This window comes from Orcinus orca, chromosome 6 (assembly GCF_937001465.1).
Source record: "Orcinus orca chromosome 6, mOrcOrc1.1, whole genome shotgun sequence".
In the NCBI taxonomy this organism is placed as follows: Eukaryota; Metazoa; Chordata; class Mammalia; order Artiodactyla; family Delphinidae; genus Orcinus; species Orcinus orca.
Window position 1 is genome coordinate 64,271,347 of NC_064564.1, and position 11,859 is coordinate 64,283,205.

Here is an 11,859-nt window from a genome sequence, read left to right on the forward strand (position 1 = left end):
CACATCACCCACTGAATTTCAGTGGTTTTTAGTGTGCTCACAGAGTTGTGCGATGCAAGCCTGAGTTCTTTAGAGCAAGAACGAATGTGGTGTGGACCGCATGGGGATGCATGGCACTCCAGGAGGGGAAAGTGAATGAGCACCTGTGGCTCAGGTGCCTGCCGTGTGCTTGGCATCACGTGACTGGTTCGGGCAGAGACTGTCCCAGGAGATTCGCAACACAGAAAGATGGATGAAATTTCCATTTGTTTCCATTTTATCCAAGAATTAAATAATGAATTGTATTTCTCATCCCAAGCAGAAAGAGATTGGTGATTACAGACTTTCTTACCCAATCCCAAAGTTCATGAAACCAAAAATTGTCTCGTGTTTGGTCTGGTAAACACATTCATTATACAATCGGAGGCTTAGTATTTTAGGGCCTAAAAAAGAATGATCGCCGTACCTCCTGAGAGCCCAAAATAGAAATGTTCTTAATAAACACATTGTATTCCAAAATGTCTAATGGCAATATTAGAAGACGTTACTCATCTTAATCATATTTACCAGCTCTAAATAAGACTGGAATCACGGATGACTGTGAGGCAATAATTTTAATGAACTCCAGGCTTCCCTTTATGAACCATTTCTTTGAGAGATTTGAAAATACCAGTGAAACTTGTTGAGGCTTAGGGTTTTGTGAAACAAGGAAGTGATAGCCAAGAATTGGGATGGGGAAGCAGCAGTAGTATCTATTCTGCTAGGATAAGGAAAGGAATTACCTCAGGTAGGGTGAGGCATTTTTAAAGGAGGAACTGAAAAAATTCACAGGTGTCTGCTCTCGTGGGAGGCTAGGCTCACTGTTTGACCCAAGTAGAGTTCCCGTCAGTGGATAGGCCATTTTGTTAGTAGCCCAGTGTTTTATTTATGTTTTAATTTCTTAAATGCTTATCTCTTTTTGACCTTAGGCAAACCTAACTCTGCCTGGAAATTCCTGTCCCTGAGAGGTTTCCCGGTGGCCTTTATGGGCAGGTGGACATGGGCCTTAGAGGCTGGACCCTCACATCCCTGGCTGGGAAGTGACCTCCTGAGGCTAGAGGGGGGTGGCCCACCTACTTGACCTCATTCCCAGGGAAACAGGAGTCTTGATGCTGTTAGTTGTGGTCCCTGGGTTGCAAATGAAAAGCTTGACCGAGTGTTGATTGCCCACCCAAGCTTTCTAATTAGCTAGTGAGTTCCATTTATTTCTAGGCACTCACTCTGAGGATGCAGGATAAGAAGGTTTCAGTGCCTGCTCTCAAGGAGGGTTTTGGGAAGCCTTATCTTTCTGTAGCACTTTCCATGTCATCTTCAGCCTTGTAAGATAATTAACACATGAGGGGTTGAGAGGGGGGATGTTCCAAGCTTAGAGCCAAGCCGCTTGCTTTCTTTTTTTTTTTTTAATTGGGGTATAGTTGCTTTACAAATCTGTGTTAGTTTCTTCTGTACAGCAAAGTGAATCAGCAATACGTATATATATATCCCCTCTTTTTTGGATTTCCTTCCCATTTAGGTCAGCACAGAGCATAGAGTTCCCTGTGCTATACAAAGTTCTCATTAGTTATCAATTTTACACTTAGCAGTGTATATATGTCAATCCCAATCTCCCAATTCATCCCCCCGCTTACTCCTTAGTATCCATACGTTTGTTCTCTACGTCTGTGTCTCTATTTCTGCTTTGTAAATAAGATTGTCTATACCAGTTTTTTTCAGATTCCACATATATGTGTTAATATATGATATCTGACTTCACTCTGTATGACAGTCTGTAGGTCCATCCATGTTTCTATAAATGACCCAATTTCGATCCTTTTTATGGCTGAGTAATATTCCATTGTATATACATACCACATCTTCCTTTTTACTTTTTTTTTTTGGTGGTACGCGGGCCTCTCACTGCTATGGCCTCTCCCGCTGCAGAGCACAGGCTCCGGACGTGCAGGCTCAGCGGCCATGGCTCACAGGTCCAGCCGCTCCACGGCATGTGGGATCCTCTCGGACCGGGGCACGAACCCGTGTCCCCTGCATCAGCAGGCAGACTCTCAACCACTGCGCCACCAGGGAAGCCCCACATCTTTAACCATACGTCTGTTGATGGACATTTAGATTGCTTCCATGTCCTGGCTATTGTAAATAGTGCTGCAATGAACATTGGGGTACATATATCTTTTTGAATTAATTTTTAATCTTTTCCAGATGTATACCCAGGAGTGGAATTGCTAGATGATAGTTCTATTTTTAGTTTTTAAGGAACCTCCATACTGTTCTCCATAGTGGCTGTATCAATTTACCTTCCCACCAACAATGCATGAGGGTTCCCTTTTCTCCACACCCTCTCCAGCATTTATTGTTTGTGGATGATGGCCATTCTGACTGGTGTGAGGTGATACCTCATTGTAGTTTTGACTTGCATTTCTCTAATAATTAGTGATGTTGAGCATCTTTTCAAATGTTTGTTGACCATCTGTATATTTTCTTTGGAGAAATGTCTGTTTAGGTCTTCTGCCCATTTTCTGATTGTGTTGTTTTTTTTGATATTGAGCTGCATGAGCTGTTTGTATATTTTGGAGATTAATCCTTTGTCAGTTGCTTCATTTGCAAATATTTTCTCCCATTCTGAGGGTTGTCTTTTCGTCTTGTTTATGGTTTCCTTTGCTGTGTAAAAGCTTTTAAGTTTCATGAGGTCCCACTTGTTTATTTTTGGTTTTATTTCCATTTCTCTAGGAGGTGGGTCAAAAAAGATCTTGCTGTGATTTATGTCATAGAGTGTTCTGCCTATGTTTTCCTCTAAGCTTTTTATAGTGTCTGGCCTTACATTTAGGTCTTTAATCCATTTTGAGTTTATTTTTGTGTATGGTGTTAGGGAGTGTTCTAATTTCATTCTCTTACATGTAGCTGTCCAGTTTTCCCAGCACCACTTATTGAAGAGGCCGTCTGTGCTCCACTGTATATTCTGGCCTCCTTTGTCATAGATTAGGTAACCACAGGTGTGTGGCTTATCTCTGGGCTTTCTATCCTGTACCACTGATCTATATTTCTGTTGTTGTGCCAGTACCATACTGTCTAGAGCCAAGCCACTTTTATTTTGCTCTTCCATCATCCCCCCGACCCCTCTTCTTTCCTTGCTCCTTCAACTTACCCTATCAGACTCTCAGCTATAGTCATGGTTAGGCCCAGAGGAAACACATACTCACTGAAAATTAAAACTTGCACTGATCAGTTTATACAATTTCTACTTCAGATTACTCTGACTCACCATATGCCATATATTTTCTCCTTAAAAACTGCAAACAAAGATGAACATCTTGGGATCTGGCCTCCAAGAACAACCAAGTTTAAATTTCACCCCTTTTCAGCCTGAAGTAGAGAGAGAGAGGAGAGAGAGAGATGCCGAAATCCCACTACAGTTTCCATTTGAACGTATTAGAATATGGACTTAGAAAATAACATCTGAACCTCATTTTGAAAATGGAGCTCTTCCCAAACCACTTGGCTGTGGTGGGGCCTCTGCAGATGAAGTCTTGCTTTAGCAGCACTGGGCTGGGCTTGGCTTGATGCGGCCTTTCAGCTATTACTGAACCTCTGCTTGAAAGACTGTGCTGTCTGCCCGCCAGCAAGAGAGACTCCTCCCCACCGTGTGTCCATCTCCTCTTCTCCTCCTGATGGCTGAGTGTTCTTCAGAGCAGTGAGCTCCATTAGCTGCCTTCTTCGAGTCATTGTCATGGTACTGGGATGGCTGCCAGAGCCTCAGAAAAGAAAGGTCGAAGCTTGAGGTTGGGCTCCCCAAATGGGGTAGTGTCATAGGGCATTTAGCATTCCTGAAATTAATAGTTGATGAGGATTTAAATGTCATGATTTTCCCCCTGAACATTCCAGCTGGTCATTCCTTTTAGGCACTTTTTTTTTGGTCTAAGTTTATCTACCTCTGAATACACCTTTCTAGTTTTGAACCACACTCCTCACAATTGAATCCTCATCACGGTTAGAAAGCTTGTTTTAAAAATATGCAGTGACAGTATATTCAAAGTCTCATACTTTTGTTTTCAAACAAAGCCAATCCCTTCATATGTATTCATCACACAAGAAACAGAGCAGTTCACAAACTAGATCTTCAGGGGCTGTTAATGACTGGAGCTTTTCTTCTCAGGCTTGAGGAGTTATGTCAGCTCCAAGTATCTGTAAGTAGATTCACTGTTTGCTGAGGGTCAGGGTAGGGGGTTAAGGAGGAGTACGTTATTTTCACCTGAGTAGATACTTTCCTTGAAGGAAATTCATCAGTTGTGTGGGCCATGGAATTTGGGAAGCTCCCGGGAATGTTGTTCTATTTAAGAAAATGCTGACTTACTCCGTGGTTTATTCTAGATGTTGGATGGGTGGTCAACAAGTCATGCTGGGGAGATGGCAGCCTGAGGCTAGAGAGGCAATTGGTTTACAAATTAGAACAAAGTGAACTGACCCCCACAAGACTTCGGCCTCATCAGCTCCTTGCCACTTGTGGTGTGCTGTTTGACAGCCCTTATTTCTAATTCTCAGCCTGAAGCCTGAAACCAAAACCTCAAAAGCCCCTTTGAAGAATCAAATAAAATTCTGTGTCTTATGGATATTTGTTTAGTATGTATTTACACACACACACAGAAGAAACCGTTATTTGATGTTGGGAGCAATGTTGTTGAAAAGGGTATCAATGTACCTTTAACTCTAGAAATATTTTATATAAAAGGATCAGGCCCATGATGACATGTTTAACTGTCGCAAGTAGATTTTAGGTCCTTTGAGTAGAAATGGTCTCATCCCCTGGGATCTCAGCAAGTCTTCCAGCTACTGTTCCACCTCCCACCAGCCTCCTGGCTCATGGGTGTGTTGAGCACTGAGGATGGGACATATTGGCCCAACATGTTAACAATTTTTATATGTAATAAGAGCAGATGAAATCTTTGTTGTCAACTATAAACTTACCAAATGCCCATGGTTTCTTGGTCCTCAATGATATGCATTAAAAAGCTGGTTTATTTGTTCATTTGCTTGGGTAAAACAACAAGCTGATGTTAATCTTGAGCTAAATAATCTTCCTCAACAGGTTATGTGGCTCATGAGTTTATTTTGGATACTAGACCCTTCAAAAAGTCTGCAAATATTGAGGCCGTCGATGTGGCCAAGAGGCTTCAGGATTATGGTGAGTGGTCTCCCGGGAGTGACCCCTTGTAGGGGAACTTGGGTTTTTGACATTCATGTAGCTGCCCATGTTGGCTATGGACCACAGACTGACTGTGCAGGTACCATAGTAAACTGATCCACAGGCTAAATGGGGATCTGGGGGCTGTGGACAGAGGAAAAACTTTGCCCATGACTCCATCGGTACCATCCTTCAAAAGATATTAAATCACGCATCTTGAATCCATCAGCAGCTAGGTAAAGAAGACTTTATAGTTAACAAAGTTAAAAATCCCAGAGAAAATGATTGCTGCTCTCTGCCCATGTTTCTGGTAAATCCTTCCACCTATCCTACTCCTGGTAAACAGAGAGGTCCATGAAAGTGAAGGAAGTGAAGCAGGCATCCTGTAGGAGTGTTAGAAAGATGAGTGGCATTTGAGTTTTATAGCCACCTCAGTCGTGGCATAGCTGTTTCAGCTGCTCATAGAGATGAAGGAATAGGTGCACCTTGTTTTCCCAGAGATGATGTGATTTTTCTGTGAAGTCTTTTATCTGTGTGTTCTTAGTGGATGTTCACTCAGCACAGCCGTTATTAAAATACATTTTCTTAGTGACATTATTAATAACATCACAGAACCTTCAATTCTCAGGAAGGCTAAGTTGGGGAAAACTTTGCCTTTTGATGGATGTGGAGTCCTATCTGAATTTTAAGATGATTTGAATGACTTCTTTTAATAAGGAATGTAAAATCTTTAATAATTTAATAGTTTTACTATCGTATCATAACGGGAGTCCCACGTGTGTGACTCATTTCTCTCGTGAATGAATGATCTTATTATGTAGAGTTACACTGATAATAAATGGGAAAACCAGAGAGTTTTCATTAATGAAATTAGCCATTACCTCAAAATCTCCTGTTGGCTGCTCCTATGACCTGACTTAACTTCTCAGGCAATGGCTGAGTGATGGCTGATTCAGGTTAAGACTTCCCTTCTGTGATGTGTGGTCTGTATCCCACATCTGACTGCAGCAGCATTTGCAGGGAGCGAGGTGGGGGATGGAGGTAGGAGGGAAGTGGTATTTGAAGTCACTGCCCAGTATTTCCAAGTTCTGCTCTATCTACAACCTTGATATTTTGATGTTTGATAGAGTGATGGCTATGCTTGCCCTAAGCCCAGAACTGTCCAGGTGCCTGGCACATAGGAGGCACTCAGAACAATTGTGCTTAGTAAGTGAGAGAATGAATGAATGGCTAAGTAAAAAAAACAACAGTGAAAATGACAACACAGATTCTGGGTCTAAATCACCTACTGAATCAGAATTACTGATTACACTAGGGGTGAGGCCTAGTAATCTGTGTTTACAAGCACTTGGATGAGTCCTATCAGGTGAGTTGTGGGTGGGGCATGCTGCCATATGGCAGAGATTTCTAAACTTAACCTGATTCTGATATGAGTTTTTAAAGGCTCATACCTTGGATTTCCTGAATCAGGGTTAAAATCCAGGAATCCGTGTTTCCATGACAACTCAGATGGTTCCAGATATGGGAACCACTACAGCAGAAAATACTGGGCTGAATTTGCTCACACATGGAATTGAAGTCAGACTTAATGGGTAATGAGATCAGCTTGTTGTTTAAAAAAGAAATCCCTTTCTGATTTGGGTGACACAGTTGTAGGCATTTGTCAAAATTCATTAAATTGTACACTTAAGATCTGTGTATTTTGCAATAAGTAAACTATCACAAAAATATGGGGACAGATACTGAATTCAGATATTGAATTCTAGCTAATAATATGCATGCTGAAGTGTTTAAGGGGGAAGTGTACTGATGACTGCAACATGCTTGGAAATGCATCAAAACTAAGGTGGATGCCTTAGATATGTGATAGGAATAGATGACTAGATAGATATGTGATAAAGCAAACAGAGCATCATTGTAGATTCTAGGTAGAAGGTATATGGGTGTTCACTCTACAGTCCTTTCAACTTATTGGTATATTTGAACAATTTTATAATGAAATGTTGAGAAGACAATCCCTTAAAGAATGCAGGCATGACTCTATAAAGCACTCCACGTAATGATGCACACCAGAATTGGGAACCATTGCCCTCCAGGGCCAACTTAGTTGACAGAAATATCAGCCTGGGAGCTGTTCACCTTTTAAAGTTTCATAGGAAAAAGTGTAAGAATTGGGAAAAAGTTTTTGGCTTTTGTCCAGGAAATCTCTCTCTTGACCATGTGTCTTGTCGATTGATCTTAACATGTGAAAGCTTTTGGAAACATAGAAATACCTTCAGCCTGTATTCAGTGTAAAGGTGAAGACTTTCTACATCCTGGGCAGGCCTCAGTTTCCTCATCTGTAAAATAGGGACAGTAACACTCACCCCAGGCTTCTTAATGCTTGTTACCTCATTATTTAACTTTTGGTAGGCTATAATATTTTAATTTCTCTTAACCTAAAGTATTACATGAACATTATAAAAGGATTCTAAAACACAAAGTGAAATAAAAACCCTAGTCTCATTTTCTGGCAATAACCCTGTTAGAATTTTAGTATTTATTCTTCAAAGCAGCTTCCCTCATAAAATATACATACATACATACATATATAAAGTGTATGTGTATATATACATATACACACATATATAAATGTGTATATATATATAAATACTTTGCCATTTTTAAAATAGAAATGAGACAATATCATTAGGTAGCTTGCCCTTTTCACTTAAGTTGGGTAAACATTCAAAAATATTAACTAATATACATTTAAATACTAAGAATGGTTGCATATTTATTGTATGGAAGCCCAGTAAAATTTGCCTAACCAATCCTCTATTGTTGGATGTTAGGTTATTTCCTAAGCTTTTCTTCCATAAATAGTGCTAAAATGAATCCCTAGATATATACGGTAGCAAATTTATCAGATTATTTTCCTTGGGATAAACTATAAGATGGGGAGGGTCTCTTCTTCCCAATTGGGGAGGTCAAAGTTAGTGACACAAGTTCCCCCATCTCTTTTGCAGGATTTCATGCCCCTACCATGTCCTGGCCAGTGGCAGGCACTCTCATGATTGAGCCCACTGAGTCGGAAGACAAGGCAGAGCTGGATAGGTTCTGCGATGCCATGATCAGCATTCGGCAGGAAATCGCCGACATTGAGGAGGGCCGCATCGACCCTAGGGTCAATCCACTGAAGGTACGTAGGCACTGGTACTTTATCTAAAATATCCCAGAGAGTAGAAAACAGTGTCTGGATGGTGTGCCGGCAACCTCTGAAGTCTTACTGGAAGATGATATTCTTGCCTAGAATAATGCCATTCTTCTGAGCAGACCATACGTTCATTACCTGGAAGTTTAAATCTTCTTGAATCAACACAACAGTGGTTACTCAAGTATAATGTGGTTATTTATTTTTTTTCCTTTTTTTTTTTTTAAAGATTTTTTTGATGTGGACCATTTTTAAAGTCTTTATTGAATTTGTTACAATATTGCTTGTTTTATGTTTCCGTTTTTTGGCCACGAGTCATGTGGGATCTTAGCTCCCTGACCAGGGATGGAACCCGCAACACCTGCATTGGAAGGCAGTCTTAATCGCTGGACCGCCAGGGAAACCCCGAATGTGGTTATTTCTGATGTTTTAACTTTATGTATGCGTTTGGTGGTTGCAGGAGCTATTTACCCCACAAGGACCCAGTTGGCTTCCAAAGGAGGGAGCAGAGGCTGAAGGACCCTATATAGTTGGAGAAGTCTTATCATTCTGTGTCTCTGTTTGATGTACTCTACTGAGATTATTTACCTTATAAACTCTGGATAAATATATTCTTTTATTGGAGTAGTTATCTCTTAGAACAACAAGATTGGTACTTGGCCTGAATGTTTTACCATGTTTATGGCCTACACTGGAAAAAAAATTGTTAGGCATTACTTCGCCTCTTCCAAAATATGTTCCTTTTATATCTGGTCAGAGCTCTAAGTTCTGCATTAGGTCCAGACATTATTAAGCTGAGGGATCATGAATTGAGAATACCTCGAAGGCTGTGGTTCTGTTGTTATGGCTTCAAGCCAGAGGAGTATGAGATGTTCAGGGGAGCTCAGACAAGTTCCAGAGCTGCCCAGCTGAAGGTGGAGTGCTGGGGCCAGTGGCTGGCGGGAGAAGGCCAGCACCGTGCTCAGTGTGAGTTTGACAGGGTAGTGGAGGAATATAGGATTTGCTCTCATTATTATTTCTCTTTTCTCTGGATTCTTTCAGGGTTTAGGCCGTTTTTTAAAAAATAGCAATAGACATCTAAAGAATACAATACTGAGATACAAAAGCAAGTGGAGGATAATACTCACAGGATGATATAAGGTTTAAAAGTGTACCAAACTAGGCTCTATGCAGTTTATTAATATATGCAGTAATAGTATAAAAACACGATGAGAATTGTGACAACCAAATTCAAGGTAGTGGTTATCGCTGGGGAGGAGGGCCAGCAATAAGATGGAAAGGGGATATGCAGGCAGCTTCAACTGTATCTGTAATGTTTCTTGTTTTAAAAGGTTAAGAAATACGACAAAAATGTTGATTTATGTTGGGTGCTTATTTTATTACTGTAACTTTCTGATATTTGAAATATTTCACAGTAAAAATTTCCCTACCAAAATTTCCTTCCCCCCAAACTGAAACAAAACCACCACCCTCCGTCCATGGGCTTCCATCACCTCACTGGTTAATGTGATGTGCAGAAGGAAAAGGCAGTGTTCTGCTCTGACCCCTCTCCCGTCCATGTCTCTGTCTCAGATGTCTCCACACTCGTTGACCTGCGTCACATCCTCCCACTGGGATCGGCCGTATTCCAGAGAGGTGGCAGCATTCCCACTTGTAAGTTCTCCTCTGAAACTGGATGTGCCAGCTGGTCCACGTTCATGGGTGTATGAGAGGCCATCACCTGCTCTGAAGGGCTCCCACTCTTGCTGTCTCCTCACCATAGTGACCACATGTAGTCAGAACAATGCAGAACCCAGGAATTGGCTTTCAGAGCTCTGAGGTCAGAGTCAGAATGCCAACCAGGGGCCTGGGAATCCTCAGGGTGCACAGTGCAGGAAGACCAAACGGGAGTCCCTGTCAAGTGGATCGATGTTTTCTACCATCATCCAACAGAGAGATGGCCCCAAATGCAGTCTTTCTCCCCTTTGATTCTTAGGTGAAGGTGCTCTGTGGTATGCTCGGCAGAGCAGGGACAGGGGGATTCGGATGGACAGTAATGAAGGAGTTTGGATTTTAGCCTTTTATACTTTTTGAGTACTTGTTGGGCTAATGGTGCCTCAGGCCGTGGGAATATCATTGCAGTTTCCTCTTCCCCACCAAGAGAAACCTCTCAGAATATCCCGAAGATTTCCGTCTTTTGTCCCTTGCAGCCCTTCGTGAAACCAGAAAACAAATTCTGGCCAACCATTGCCCGGATTGATGACATCTATGGAGATCAGCACCTGGTTTGTACCTGCCCACCCATGGATGTTTACGAGTCCCCATTTTCTGAACAGAAGAGGGCCTCTTCTTAATCTTCTCTCCCTAAGTTCAAGTGACTGATTTAATGGCTTTGGCGCGCCTGATCAAGAAATGTTTCACTTTCCACCACAGACTCAAGTAGGGGTTTTATATACTGTGTATATTTTTGTAATCTCTCTCAAGGTAAATGTAAATACAATTAGCATAGTGAGTGGAAGCTCATTGTTGGAAGATTGATTTGCTTTGGTGCCTCTGCTTTCACATGTAGCAGTTGATGTTCAGGTTGCCTTGATTGGGACCACTTAGTTTTTTGCATAGAAAATTTGGGGTGTGCTAGTAACTTTAACTCCAATGTAGCAAGTTTGCAGTATAGAGACTATACTGAAGATCCGATAGACATATTTTTATTCCAAATAAATAAGTCCTTGTGGACTGTGCCATCTGTGGGAAATCCCAGGGCAAATGTTTACATTTTGTATACACTGAAGAAATCTTTTTCCTCCTCCTAATTTGCCTAATCTGTAATAGTATTTCTGAGTGTTCTCCTTTTTCCATGTGTGTAGTTTTTTAAAAATCTGCAATTAATAATATTCTAATAAAAGCATTGCAATTTGAAGAATGCCTTCTTGGTCCACTTTCCAATGTTAACTCCCATGTACCCTAGTTTCAGAGGAGTTTGAAGGGTAATGAGAATACCCAACCCAGTAGAACCGTTACATTATTAGTTGTGTCTTTGGCTAAAGAAACAGTTTGTATGTCTCAGTCAGCAGTGAATGCCACTTTAGCCCTTTCTGCTAGAATTGTGTTTGGCTGCATATAACTGAAAAACAACCACAGCATTTTAATTAAACAGCAGCTCATTTTTTCTCATTTAACAGTAAGTCCAGAGATAAGAAGCCGAGGGGTAGTCTTCAGTTTTCCTGTTCTGCCTCCTTTGCATACAGTCTTCATCCTCACGGTCCTAAGATGGCTACTGCATACCCGGGCATCACATACCCATTCTAGGCAGGAAAAAGGAGGAAAAACAAAAGGCAGATTCCATCCAAGTCAGGTGCTTTTGAAATGCTTTCCCAGAGGTTCCACCCAGTAACTTCTGCTTACTTTTAACTGGCCAGGCTTGGTTCAAATTGCCACTCCTAGCTGCAAGGGAGTATGAGAAGGTCTTTTACCTGGGCATGTTACTGCCCCAAAGAAA

The 11,859-nt window shown here is 41.4% G+C and overlaps 1 protein-coding gene across 2 annotated transcripts in view; it reads left to right on the plus strand.

The window, feature by feature from the left end:
• GLDC (glycine decarboxylase) overlaps positions 1-11,616 on the plus strand; it is a 99,185-nt gene extending 87,569 nt beyond the window's left edge. The window contains exons 22-25 of one of the 2 annotated variants that reach the window (XM_004279121.3): positions 5,096-5,191; positions 8,200-8,372; positions 9,957-10,037; positions 10,574-11,616. In XM_004279121.3, the coding sequence (XP_004279169.1) occupies positions 5,096-5,191; positions 8,200-8,372; positions 9,957-10,037; positions 10,574-10,717 (494 nt within the window). In that variant the 3' untranslated portion in view covers positions 10,718-11,616. Of the gene's footprint in view, positions 1-5,095; positions 5,192-8,199; positions 8,373-9,956 lie in introns of both variants that reach the window. The other variant, XM_033404417.2, reaches the window with a different exon arrangement.
• The last annotated feature ends 243 nt before the right edge of the window (positions 11,617-11,859 follow it).